This window comes from Theobroma cacao, chromosome 4 (assembly GCF_000208745.1).
Source record: "Theobroma cacao cultivar B97-61/B2 chromosome 4, Criollo_cocoa_genome_V2, whole genome shotgun sequence".
In the NCBI taxonomy this organism is placed as follows: Eukaryota; Viridiplantae; Streptophyta; class Magnoliopsida; order Malvales; family Malvaceae; genus Theobroma; species Theobroma cacao.
In genome coordinates this window covers 24,868,544-24,883,214 of record NC_030853.1, presented here as the reverse complement: position 1 = coordinate 24,883,214, position 14,671 = coordinate 24,868,544, and the positions used below count along the sequence as shown (strand labels likewise).

Genomic DNA, 14,671 nt, shown 5'->3' with positions numbered 1-14,671 from the left:
AATTTTTTAAAGTACTCCAATGCTACCATTAAATTGTTAAACAGGACAAAACACAGCTACCATTAAACAAGGCACTTGTCACTCCAGCCCCTAACCCTTGCATTTTAATTTAATTAAAGTCATGACCAAAATCAATCCCTCTCTCCCTTCCTTCGGCTACTAAGTGGATCTTGGAATTGGGTTGTAGGTGGAGGGTCAATTGTGGGTGCAGTAGATATGATTAAGAAACCCAATTCAAAAAATAAAAAAGGGTAATCCCTACCACAGTTTCCACCACCATACACACAGGTTAAAAAAAGAAGCCATAAGAAATAAACCAAAAGGGTCAGAAAAATAATACATATAAAACAAAATTCTTAAATTAAATCTCCCAACAGAAAAAAGGTTATGAAAAAAAGAGAAAAACTTAACCAAGATAAGCTGACCCCATCAAATCATCATGATGACTTAAGTGATAAACTATACATACTCTCCTCCAGCTGCACTTTGAACTTCTAGATGCTTTTTGTTCCAATGAGTCGGAAATCTTTCCTTTTCAGCTCCTATCTAACTGCTCTCTTGCGGATGGAGATAGTGAGTGATGGAGATAGAGAAATGATGGTGCCCTTTTATTTTTAACTTTCTTCCCCCCTCTAGCTTTTACAATTTCTTTAATGCTGTCATTGTTGGTAAAGCCCTTTTCAACCCCAATCAATGAGATCTCCAGTGCTTAGCCATTTCAAAACCATTTTTGCTATAGTGATAGTCTTCAATAGTTTGATCAATCTCAGCCTGTGTGTTCATCACAAAAGGCCCATACTGAACCACTGGCTCATTGAGTGGCTGCCCAGCAATGAGCACAAATCTCAATGGCTTTGAGGACTTGTTCCACACACTCACACCATCTCCAGGACCCAAAACAAGTACATGGTTAGCTGATATGGGTGTTTTGTTTTGGTAGCCAAAGACTCCTTCACCTTCAAGTATGTATGCAAAGGCATTCCATGATTCTGGGACGTGTTGATGAACTTGAGCTCTTGGCCTCAAACTAAAATCTAGGTACATTGTTGGGGTTCTGGTGTATACTGGAGATCGAACTCCCATTGATTCCCCAGCTATAACTCTGACTTCTGCCCCATCTTGCTCTGCACTTGGAATGTCCTCACTCAAAAGCTCCTGATACCTCGGTTCAATCCTGCATCAGGATTTTGGACAAGTATTTGTCATCTTTCTTGGATATGTCAAATGCAATCAAATTAGATTAACTTGTTGTGAACTAGTATTAGAAATAGTCTGGGTTTGCTAAACGGGAAATATTCTAGAAGATCTCATGAATTTACATGATTATGACAGACAGATACAGGTTAACAACAGTGCAGTCTTTCAAAAACTTTTCTGTTTTCAACAAAAAAACAAAAAAAAAAAAAAAGAACTCATCCTTCTTATCTCTTGTTTTTAGCCCCATATATTATTTTAATATCCATTGCTCCACAAACTACGTGGATAAAATACAATTATTAGTATTATTATATTATAGCAATTAATACAATATCTTACTGGTGAAAAAAAGGATAACTTTGTAATGAGTCAAAGCCTATATGAATGGAAGACAAAACAAAATACTAATACAGATTAATTAGCTAAAAATAGTTGACATAAATCTAAAAGGTTATTCATATGAAGTATGACCAAAAGTTTTCAAAGTCAACGAGTAATTTGTTGCTTGAAATATGGTGAATTGCTCACAGGGTGGCTCCCAGAATTCAGAATTGAGTATGAAAAGAAACAGAAGAGTAAACTAAAAGTTTCTTACATTTTGTCTTGAGAAGACAGATTGATCCAAAGCTGCAAACCCTTATGGACACCTTCTCCAGCAGGCATTTCAGAGTGGATTATACCCTTTCCGGCTGTCATCCACTGCTCAAAAGAAAGAAAGCAAAACCCAAAAGAGAATGAAAACCCAGAAATAGGATCCGATCTGTCATGTAGATTTTAAATCATTCAAAGAAGGAAACTTTTACCTGTACATCACCAGTGTGAATTGTACCCTTATGCCCAGCAAAGTCTTGATGGGTGATACCCCCCTGAAATCCATAAAAGCCCCAAATTTGAGTTCATTCTCCTTAAACCTTTAAAAGCTCCGAGGATCAAACTGTGATCAGGAATATGTCTTTTACCAAAGTAATGAAACAAGAATTGTACCTGTGTCATGTATGTAACAGTTTCAAAACCTGTAAAAACAAAAACTTTACATCAGTAGAATATAACAAACATTGAAAGATAATCCCTTTTTTTGTATTTTTCCCTCAAGACATCTGTTCTAAGAAATTCAACAACCTCTGTGAGGATGATCAGGAAATCCAGCAGGTGGAGACACTGCAAAAATCATTAATATAACAATTAGAAATGGTCAATCAATTCATAGAAAGAAAAAGAAAATGAAGTCCAAGAATGAGGGCCAGGCTATGGTAATTAACCATACCTGAAAAATCATCCATCATAAGAAAAGGATCCAAAGACTTCAATTCACTCCTGAAATCAAATGCAAACCAATAAAAAATTAAATCAAACTGTAAAAGGAAAAAGAAAACATCCCAGAAAGACAAAGACAAAGAAATGAAGAAAGGAAAAGAAAAGAAGAGAAAACCTTCCAATGCATCTCCTGACAATAGCACCGTCCCCTTCACGTTGATGCTTGGCAAGAACCTTTTTGGTCACCAATCTTGGTCTAGCGAAAGAGGTTGGATCCATTTCAGACATGATGTTTCTGACAATGGTTCTGTTTCTGTTAGTTGTAATTGATGTCTGGAACGATTGTAACACTGGCAGCAACAACCTCCTATGACTTGCTATTGCAGTGACAGCAGCTCTCATATAAAAACTGGAAGCAGTCTTCTTTTTCTTTTGGAGTGCTATATCTTTGTGCTTTGTAACAAGTATTTCTTTTTGATGGTATGTATGTTTGTGATCCTGATGTTGGGTTTATATAAGTACGGAGACCAAAAAAAAAAAGTTAACAAATAGGACGAGAAAAAGGAGAAGAAGAGTTTTTCCAAGGGGGTGTTTGGTTGGAGGCTCTGACGTAAGGGGAAGCTGGAGAGAGGCGTGGGGAAGTACTTGAGAGGGGACCCATTATTCCTTTCCTTGGACCAATCATCATGATGATGTCAAGCGTTTGTCATCCTGATGGGGGCCTCTCTCTCTCTCTTTCTCTGGTCAAGAAAGGCCTGGGACGTTCATCATTTTTCCTAAATAGTAGTATTATTCACATTTTTACACCATTATTAGGACAAGAAAAGGCACGTGCATCTCAGCTGATAGATTGCTGTTGGTCTCAGACTCCTCCTATTTCCATTGTCAAATTTCTTGTTTCTGGAAAAAAGGGTGCAATTATTAGATGTCCAAATTTGATTATGAATCTTATTTAGGTTGATAAACAATAAAATATAATGTCATTTTCTTCAAAAATTATACATTCAAGATCAACACTAACAACTAATCATGAAAATGTCGAAACTAAGATCAGTTGATGTTGAAGTTGAAGGGACCTTAATCATTGAACCAATTCCCCATCGTCACATGGAAAATTGTTTGCTCTTCAAGTGGGAAGAGGGGGCATTTGGGTGTTTGATGCGTGATGAATCAGGCATGCTGCTTTCTTCTGCTTTTGTTTTGTTATCATGCGTTATTTTCTGAAGCTCTCTCTCCCAACAATGGAAGGTCAATTCCTTTGGGATTTTCATGTTGGATTCCCAAATTTTCAGAAAACGCATAAGCCGAAAAAGGGGAACCCGCTTTTGTTTTCGACTTTAATCATAATGTTAAAAATGACATCTGCCATACCTAAGCATGGCGTTTGCATATTCATTTCAAAAGAACAAAAGGGGTCTGATCTTGACTCCTTCCCCAACTTGTTCGTTTTTTGTTTTAAAGTATTAAACCGCCAATGCTTATCTACATTACACGTATGGAACAGTATGGTCCTCCGATTTGTTTGACAACAGCGTCCTTTTTTTCTGCCAGCTGGCTCTTCCGGGCGATCGCCATGTGGCATTACATGTGCACATGGGGAGACCTGTCAGCATCACAGAAATATCAAATGGATTCATACTATCACATGTCTGCAGATGGCTTCAAGCCCTTGACCTTGCCACAATGCCACTTCCCAATTTTTAATCCCATTTATGTACTAGCAATCGTCAACTTCTCTGCATTGTCTACTTTCTTTATTGTATGGTCATGAGAAGAAATGCTTCCGGTTTCTATATAGAACTCTCTTCATATATAATGAATGTTGAATACTTCAAAGTTCAATTCATTATGCCATGGCCGGCGGCTATGCTGTTGAAAGCAAATTATAACAAAACAAACAAACAAAGAAGCCATCAGCTTTGGACAGGTTTCGTCACCGAAGGGTATCTCAACCCTCAATATTGGAGGTTTGGTCAGCAAAATGATAACTGATGACTTGGTGGCCATGTAATTCTGCTAGCCCGGACGTGGGGAAGGGAAATGGTTGCTCCTTATCCAAACTATTCTCTACTTAGTCGCAACTAGTTCCTATCTAACCTAACCTGATTGCCTACATCTCAACCTCTTACTGACCTATAATCTTAACATGTTGCCAACATTAAGACATCTCTCTGATTTACAGAGCAAGTTCAAGAGTTCTATGATCTCTGTCTCATCAACTTTACTCTTAAAACTTACTAAACAATAAGCTTAAGTTTCTCCAACATCCACCTTCTGTGCTTGTTTCAAGATATTACACTATCGTAACAAAAGTTTTCATAATGACTGAGGATAGACACCACTAGAAAGTTAATGCAATCAATTGGGAAGTGTAAAGAGAAAGGATTTGTATTTCAAGGGCAATCATTCATTATTCTTAAGGCCTTGATTCTAGCCTTGATTTGGCAGTCTATCAGTGTCAACCCATTAACTCGAAGATGTGGTGGAGAAAACTCCACAATATCTATGCATTGATGCTTTGAAAGGGCTTCTAATGGGATTGACATCAGCAACTATAGAATTTCATGAGCAATTTAGTACACAATCTACCACATAATCATTACCACCAAATCTGGCATCTGGTTATTATTCACTAAGCATACATAAAATCCAATAACATATAGTCAAGAAGTAGACACATTCTACTCTTTTTCTTGTTTCTAATGAATAAATAGATTAGAATATCTTTCCATTTATACATTACAAACACTTCATCTGACATAATGATCTTTGAAACTGAATATACCGCAATTGAAAAAAGAACACATGAATCTCCCCTTAGCATTAATTTTGGAGAAAAAAAAGAACTAAGCATGGGCTGAACCAATGGTCACCCAGGTCAACTTCTAGAAGAATTTGGTGGTAATTCCACTGAGGGCGATAGTGGGAGCTGTTGACTTCTCTACTAGGACATAGTAACGTGCAAAGGTTCATTCATGGAACTCTTTTGCATTCTTGAATTGGTAGGATATCCATTATTGGGCTACCAGGCGGATGATACAGCCCTGAGTTGCCCCAGGCCTGATTTCGATCTAAATCCTTGTGAATTATGATTTATGATTAGAGACTTCGACGCTTGAGAAAGAACACAAAAATGAATCTAACAGACTTCCAAAGCAAAATCGATGAAGGAAAAACCATTATAGACTAAATTTGCATTAAGCAAAGGATTACAAGGAAAAATGATGTTAACTTAGCCTGTTCTTTTCTTTTTTAACAAAAATGCAGGATACATTCACAACAAAGATCAAAATTTTTGAAGAATCTGACTGTTCTCTATCCATCAGCCAATTCTAAACTTTTGACCTTAAACTCATTGCCATTTGGTATTGGACCATAAAGACAGATGCGCAGATCACCTTGCACTACTTGTTGGTGAAAGTAGTTCTTATACAAATCCCAGAACTCATCTCTGCCATTTCAACAAAACATAAATGAATCAAGCACGGCTCAAATTTCTCAAGTCCATGTACAGACTTGGCATCAAAATGTAGCATGAACGTTGAGGGTACGGAAACAAACTCGTGCTGTGCCCAGATACACCATTTACAAAAGAAAAGTGATAACAGTAACTAGACAAACACAAATCACAATGAAACAAAAAAGTGGGGAAGATGATGATGACTTAAAAATGAGCTCATTAACATACCTGACTTGAGGAAGGGTAAGCAAGGAATAGCCCTTGACATCAGTGTGAATATCAAGCAGAATCAGTGATAAACGTGAAAGTCCCAATGCCTCAATGTCAATTAACTTTTTAATTCTGCAATTTAGATTACAAGAGAACAGGAAAACCATGATTCAATTAGTAATGATGAAAAACAAACACAAGAATATTGCCACATCACACCGCCAACCAAAATAAAAAATAAATAACCATGATAGAAGTCTGTAATTAACTAGTGATTACCCTTTTGTTTAGCCTGTGATAAATAAAGATATGTAGCTTTATCTTTATCATGTAGTTCACAATCTTACATATGGGCAATCAATAAAACATTTTCTACTTAATCAATGCTATTAAAAATATGGCTTAGTCAATGAGAAACTTTTATGAAAATAAAAGTACATTTTCACGTTTCTCCAGTTTATTTTGATTAAATTTATCAAAAGTTACCTATTTTATGCTTTATTCACGAAATATATGAATTTTTAATGGTTGAAGATCTATTCTTTTTCTGTTTATTTTATGTAGACGATATTAATAGCATTAAATGAATAAAATTTTGGACTACAATAACAACTTTACACTATTTTACAATAAATTAGACCTATTTCGCATTCCAGTTAAAACAAACAAATTCAGAGACAGTAGTATTATTTCTTTAATCACTAAGTAGATAACATCTCGTTTATTCACTTTTACATGTAAATTACTGATTAAGATAAAACTATTTAGCTTTCCATAACCATTCCCTCGCAAGATACATGATGAAACACCTAAATGCAACAGACTGATAAAGGGCATTCTGTGCGGGAGTTCTAGGAGCTAATTTATCTAAGTTCTACAATGAAATTACTTGAATAAGTAAAATTTTATTGAGGAGGTACGTCATCTAAACCCAAGTAAAAGTACCATGTTCTATAACTTGCAAAACAACAAGTTTAAGGGAAAAAATTACTATCCAAACACAACAGTTTGGAAATTGAATTCAAAATTCAAAAAATCAAGCCCACTAATTAATTTTAACATATTTAGCATTCATCTTCTGTGCAACTTTCTTTATATTGTTGGCCAAGTTAATTTAATCCAACAAAAAAAACATCAGACAACAAATAATGCCTGTTCCACTATGTAAGTCAACTACAAGGATGATTTATTCCATTTAGGATCATATCTTGTGTAAATCAATATAAGGTTCCTTTTGAGAATTCCATCCACATCTTCTTGTCCCCCCCTCCCATTTTGACATTGTCATCCTCCATTACATCAGATCTTCTTAAAAGATCATTTGCAGGCATGCATCTCACATGTCCAAACCAACTTAATTCTATCTCCTTCATTCTGCTCTCGGTTAGCACTAAGCCAACCTTTTCCTAGATGCACTTGTATCTAATGTTAACTTACTATTACCACATCCACCACAATATTCACATTTTAACCACGCCAATTTTTTGGATGTGTTAAAACTTAACTGCACAACACTCAATGCCACGAAGCATCGCTACTCTTATCCTTGCTCTGTGAAATTTCCTCTTATGATTACTGGTAATTTGGCAATCATACAAGATCCTGAAAATGTTTTTCTAGCTTATCTAATTAGCTTGAATCTCATAGATACATATCCATCAATTTCACCATCCTAAATGGTAGAAACAAGCACTTGCTATTTAAGTACTCCATAACTCCACATACAGATCACTACACCATACATGAGCTTGAATATATGCAAACCCTATTACACACTCCTTTCTTCTCATGGCCATCCAAAGGACTTCCAGGAGGACCTTGACATAAGCTTTTTCCAGATAAATAAACACCACATGTAGGTCTCTTCATTTACAGGTATAAAATCCATCAAAGTCCTTAACAAATAAATAACTTAAATGATATTAAATCAAATTAATTTTCTGGTGCACTACAGCCTTATAAGTCAACGTTTGCTTGATTTGCTCTTTCCCATGATTATATCTATAACTCATATAGATCACTGCTCCACCATACATGCCTTCAATAGCTTGAATATATGCAATGTCCAATTACACACCCCTTTCATCTCAGGCCCATCCAAAGGACTTTGGATTTTAACATAAGCTTTTTCCAGGTCAATAAACATGATATGTAAATCTCTTTATTTGGTAAATATATCCATAAAAACCCTTAAGAAATAAACAACTTCCATAACATAAAACCAAATTGATTTTCTGATGCTCTACAGTCTTATAACTCAACTTTCACTTGATCACTCTTTCCAATGATTTTATCTGTAACTCATCAATTTGATACCTCTATAGTTGGCATAATTATCTCTCATTCTTATGTATAGATAATTGATCTTTCTCCACCAATTTAAATTTAATCTGATTCACTTAAATTCTATGATTACCCAAAAAGACTGTCATGTTCAACTTTCATCTTGAGACAACAAAGTTGGCTTTGCTAAACTGGTAGTTAGTTAGTTTGATGGCAAGATTCGATGACTAACCTACTTGGTGTACCACTAGCAATGTTAACTCGGTTCTTCAGTAAAGATACCTGCAACAACCAAAAATGAAGGAAGATAAGCACAAGCATAAATTAACCAAGAGATAGGGCCTTGATCAACTACCTATCAACTAACCAGAGGCCTGATATAACAGTTCATTAACATGATATGCAAAAGCAATTTGCACACACAAAAATTGTTTAATTTCACTAAGCCATCATAGGTAAGCAACATAACGCAACTAAATAGCATCTGCAACAAGTCTATACCATATTCAGATGACCTTTCCTAGCACACCACTTAATGAGACCATAACTGCATAATAACCAATAACTTTTACCATTAAGTGTCCTTTCTCATAATTAATCAATCATGGGGAGTCACAGACTTAACATCTACTATTGTCCAAATTGGATTCCATCAAGCTAAGCTGTCTCCAAAAATATTTTCAGGAAACAACATATTCTAGTAAAATCAGGATGACATTAGATTCAGAACATGCAGCATTCCAGTCTCAGAAACAGAAAATTGAAATGATGAAAATTCATCCTTGTTCAATTTTTTGACACCCAGAATGAGGCCTAGATGTGAAATTAAAATTTCAAATGATTTCCAGCCACACACGAATATCATACCCATACCAATGTGATGGCAAGTCAAAACAGGTGCTTCAGCCAAAAGTGTGAAAATTGTGTGACGAAGATTAATGGTATTGTGGTAATTTCCATGTAAAGTCTTCTTATGTCTTCAAACTTTTACATTACTTTAGAAATTTTTTTTTTAAAGTAAACTTGGGTACCTTATTATCAAGTTCTAGGGTATAAGCATGTAACTTCTTTCTTCTTTCTCTAATTTTAACTCTGTTTCAAATTAGAAATCAACCCTAAATCAAACCCTTTAAACACTATAATAGAAATTTATCTAATCTTAATCAATCTCTTGCTAAAGAAAACATCCAACCAACCCTCAAGACTCCATCTTTTCCAACCTATACCAACCATCATACTAATAAAACCCGGAATCAGCCATTTTTTCTTAACTATAACCAATTCTTCTTAGTTTGTGCAAGCCCCTGGTTCTTTATCAGATTTCAATACAAGGACCACAATTTACAATTGCAATGCTCTTATGAATTCACAAAATCAAATCTCAATTCTGATCCACTTGCACAAATCTAAACCTTCAATATGATTACACTATATTTGTCTGAAGTTGCTCTCTTATCAATAACTATCTACTCCACCCATTGTCAAATACATTCTAAGTGATAAAAGAACATTACATTTTAGGCATAGCAGAATCACAAAAAATACAAGCCTCTCAACAACATAGATTCTACCCCATAAGAGTACAAGTGACGTAACTAACAACAAACAAGTAGCATTCAAAAATTGAGGATCAAAGTATAGAAAAACTACCTGTTCATCAATTTTCATGTGCTTTGAAAATAACTTTACAGCACGACATTCTTTAGTACATGAGCGCATGCCCCTAGAGGAAAATAACGAAATTTTCAGTTCCCTTCTGGCTACAGTTTAAAAATAAATCAAACTAAAAAAAATCATTAACATGTACTCCTAGAAATTGGGAAACAAAAAGCTCTTTAAATTCATCTATTGAATCAAAATTTGCAAGTGCTAATTACTTTTCTCTTCTTTTCACTTCTGAGTTCTGCCCATTTTGCTATCCAAACAAAAGAAATCGTTAATTTTCTTCTCTCCAACTCTCAATCTAAAACAATGTTAAGCAATGGCTATATCTAACATAACAGTTATTAGCTCCTTTTATCTATTTTATTTTTTCTCTCTTTCCAAAACAAAATGAAAAGTAACAAAAGTAACAACGAGTAGGAGCCTAACGAACCTCAAAAGTTCAATAGATCTTAATGCTGAAGTAGCAACAACAAGAACAGCAGGACTTCCTGCTTCAGTTTTCCCTTCAATGAGCTTCCCTTCACAAAGTTCTTCTTTCCATTTTGCCCCAAAAGCTTCCTTTATATATTTCTCTAGCCTCATTACATCTTGACCCGACTCCTGAGAAACATCCAAAATACAACTATCTACACACAAAAAAAAATCAATGACTCTTTTTAAGTTTTCATGTCAGAGTAGTAATTTAATTTTACCTTTAATAGACTCCAATTCTAGAGAAGAGAGTTGGACCCCATTGGCGGATTGAAACTGACTAAGAAAGTAACTGAGTTGCTGCCTCGGTGTCGCGGGTGGTGGCCGTGGGTTGTTGCTGTTGTTGCCGGTAACAACTGTCGTTTTGTTTTTGGTTTCGATTGGGTCGGTGTCGTTTTGGTGGTTGTTGTTGTTCTTCGTCTTCTTCTTCTTCTTGGACTTGGATTTGGGTATGTCGGACTTGGGGCCTAGAGGTTTCCGGTTGTTTCTAGGGTTTTGGCGAGCTTTCTGTTTTTTCTCCACTTTCCCGCTCCCCATTGCTGCTGCGGTGCGGCTTTTCATGGAAACAAAACGCTTGTACTAGGTTTTTAAACGTTAACTAACAACCGGTACAGTGTTACCGTTATTTGTATTTTTGTTTTCTTTAGGATTAAATACTTGTTATTTTTTATAATAAAATTTGATGGAAATATCCACTAAAATCTTATATTCATGTATTTTATTTAATTTAATTATTAACTCAAAATTGAAGTAATTTAATATTTTAATTTTAAAAATTACTTCAATTTAATCTCTCTTATTAATGATATTCAATTTTGACATTCAAATAATGATGTCAACATTAACATCAGTATTTATATGACATCCGTATAATGACGTAGATGTTATGTGACACCAACTGGATAACGTGATAATGTCATGTGGTCCTGGTATGTTGATGTGGTATTGACATGCAACATGTCAATGCCACATGGCAAATAAAAAATTTTTCAAAAATTTCTTTTTGCTATGTTATTAGGGTTAAATTGAATAAAAATATATAATATAAGAATTAAATTGAACAAAATTGAAATGTTAAATGACTAAATTGAAAAAATATTTAAAAAATGTAAATCTTTAAGTTTATGGTAAATATACTTATTAATAAACTAAATATTTAAGTGTAAAAGATTTATAGTGTTAAAAATATAGATAAATATTTTTATACTTGATTATTTGATTGTAGAATATGTACATTAATTTATTTTCTTTTCAAAAATTAAATTTGAATTCTCGTTCTATTAAAAACATTTGAAATTTTTTTTTTATTGAAGTCAAATTCAGATAAATAACTTGCATTATGTTAGATAAAGAAAAGAGATATAGAGTTAACGATAATTATAAAAATAATTCTTTATTTTGACTTGCTTAATTTGGGTATGACCTCTTATTACAATTACAAAATCTGAGTTATTTCACCTCTTTCATTTTTTATTTATTTTTATATTTTTATTTATTTAATATTTCAAGTTATATTTTTTAGGTTGAAATTTATTTGATTAAAAGCTACATTTATGATTGATAGAATTGAATATAATTGTAAATATTTATACAATTTTATTTTGTATTTACAAATTTTTTATAGATCTAAATTAATAATGTAAATTTAAATTTAACAGAATTTGATTGTGGTATTTAAACTTAAATAAAATCATTTTAAAGAAATTTTGAGTAAATTTAAATAAAAGGTAAATTGAGTAAGGGTTAAATAATTTCAAAAGAATTGATATTTGTAAATTGTAAAAATTGTAACTAAATCAACCTATTTTGTTTATTTGAATTCAACTCAAGTTAAAAATTAAGTCAAATAAATTTTAAATTCTTATACTATTATAAATAGAAAAAAATTTTATTTAGTTTTTTTATATTATTTTATTTCAACATAATGCAAGTTATTCATATAAATTTGACTTTAAGTATGAATTTTTTGTCAAAAATTTTTTTATAGAAAGATAATTCAAACATAATTTTTGCTGAAAATATAAATTAATGTACATTGTTTAGAATCATTTAATTAAGTATAAAAATATTTATATATATTTTTAATATTATAAATATTTTACACTTAAATGGCTGACTTATTAATAAGTATATCTATCATCTACTTAAATATTTATATTTTTTAAATATTTTTTTCAATTTAGTCACTCTTCATCTCAATTTTGTTCAATTTAATCTCTATATTATAAATTTTTATTCAATTTAATCCCTATGATATGGCACAAAAAAAAAATTAAATTTTTTTTATCCGTCACATGGCACTAACACATTAGTATATTAATGTCATGTCATCATATATAGAGCCACGTGATACTACCATGTCATCAAGTTGGTGTCACGTGACATGCCACATCATCATGTGGATGCCACATTATCAAAATATGCCACCGCTGATTTCATCTTTTTAATAGGCACAATTGGATGTTGTTAGTGAGAGAGACTAAAAAGTAATTTCGAAAATCAATGAACTAAATTATTTCGATTTTGAGTACATTTACTAAATTGAACAAAATGTATGTGTACAAAAACTTAGTGAGTATTTTGACCAATAAAAATTATGCTGTGAAAATTTTAAACAAATTTGCTTCATAAACATATAATTTTGTCAATAGATGGCATAATATTTAAACAACTCTTAAACTATTCAGAAAAATTCAAATAATTCCTTTTACTTTTATTACACTAAATTAGGTTTTTATATTTTTATTTTAAATCAAATAAGTTTTATATTTTTATTTATAGTCAAATAAATATTATGATTAATTATTGATTTAATCAAAAAATTACTTATCATTGTATGTCATTGTCATGTGATGCTAACGTGACATGTTAACATGTCATAATAAATAATGACATGATATATTCATGTGACATGATAACATAACTATATCGTTTTTTTCACCATTTATATTAACGTAGTATAGACACATTGTATAAAATTATAATAAATATTTTAATTAAAATAATTAATCAATCATTAATTATAAGAGCTTATTTGATTCAAAATAAAATGATCAGGACTTTATTAAATGTTATAAAAGAATAAGAATTTATTCAAAATTTCTTAAATAATTTAAAGATTTTTTGAATACTATACCTAAATAAATTAATATTTCATATTTGGTGTATATGATAATTTATCACAATGTTTTCTTTACTCTTTTATATAATATATTAAGTAATAGATTAATAAAAATATGTAACGTAAAACAAAAAAGCCACAAAACTTTCTTATTAAGACAAATTGTTATTTGTTATAATTTTCGTTATTATTTAATATAATAAATTAAAAATATACAGATAAAAGTATGAAATATCAAACAAAATTGATACAAATTTTTGTCATACCATGCAACTTTTAATTGCTTCTCGTTACAAATTTTGATTATGTGTAACATTTTTTTTATTCCTTAATACAACTTTTTATTATTTTTGTTACAATTTTTTATTATTTATTACAAATTTTTTGTTGCTAATTTTTGTAAAAAAGTTTTTGTTACTGGAAGTATATCGACAAATAATGTCACAGCTTTCTTTTTTTAATAAAAAGCAATAACGTTACTACTTAGTTATAACAAATTTGCTATAACAAACTAAATGTGAAAACAAATACTTATTAAAGTCAAATACTCTATCACTTCTAATTTTTAATTATAATTACACATAAATTTACTATTTTATAAAATATACATTTCACCTCAAATAATTAAAAAATGTTAATATTTAAATTAAAATATCTAAAATACTTATTTATTTATTTATTTATTTATTCTCGTTTAATCACTTTGTGACCAGATTGACTCATATTCAACTAAATTTCACATGGAGCACCAAATCTAGACCACTAAGATTGGTGCTCCTCAATAAAGGCTTTCTAGCCCCTTTCCTCCGCCTCTGCTTTAAATGTAATTTTCATGATGCTTGGACTCCTAAATTCAAAGTCGAATTGACTTATGATGAAGATTGTGAATCAAAGTAGGTGAACCTACCTAAACTGTGCATTATGATTTTCTATTTTTATTTTATGTTTTATTTTTATGGTTTTACAATTTTAATGACAAATAAATTTGTTTGCCCTGCATCTACATCAAA

The 14,671-nt window shown here is 31.9% G+C and overlaps 2 protein-coding genes across 2 annotated transcripts; both read right to left on the bottom strand.

Annotated features, from left to right (window-relative positions):
• LOC18602507 (pirin-like protein) lies at positions 285 to 2,904 on the bottom strand. Its single transcript, XM_018120437.1, has 7 exons — positions 2,627 to 2,904; positions 2,462 to 2,511; positions 2,317 to 2,355; positions 2,182 to 2,210; positions 2,001 to 2,063; positions 1,793 to 1,896; positions 285 to 1,174 (listed from the first exon to the last, which is right to left on the bottom strand). Exons 1-7 carry the CDS (start codon positions 2,851 to 2,853, stop codon positions 691 to 693), a joined length of 996 nt encoding a protein of 331 aa, XP_017975926.1. The 5' UTR covers positions 2,854 to 2,904; the 3' UTR covers positions 285 to 690.
• LOC18602506 (protein CMSS1) lies at positions 5,617 to 11,152 on the bottom strand. Its single transcript, XM_007033929.2, has 6 exons — positions 10,762 to 11,152; positions 10,500 to 10,695; positions 10,055 to 10,127; positions 8,637 to 8,686; positions 6,140 to 6,253; positions 5,617 to 5,902 (listed from the first exon to the last, which is right to left on the bottom strand). Exons 1-6 carry the CDS (start codon positions 11,099 to 11,101, stop codon positions 5,767 to 5,769), a joined length of 909 nt encoding a protein of 302 aa, XP_007033991.2. The 5' UTR covers positions 11,102 to 11,152; the 3' UTR covers positions 5,617 to 5,766.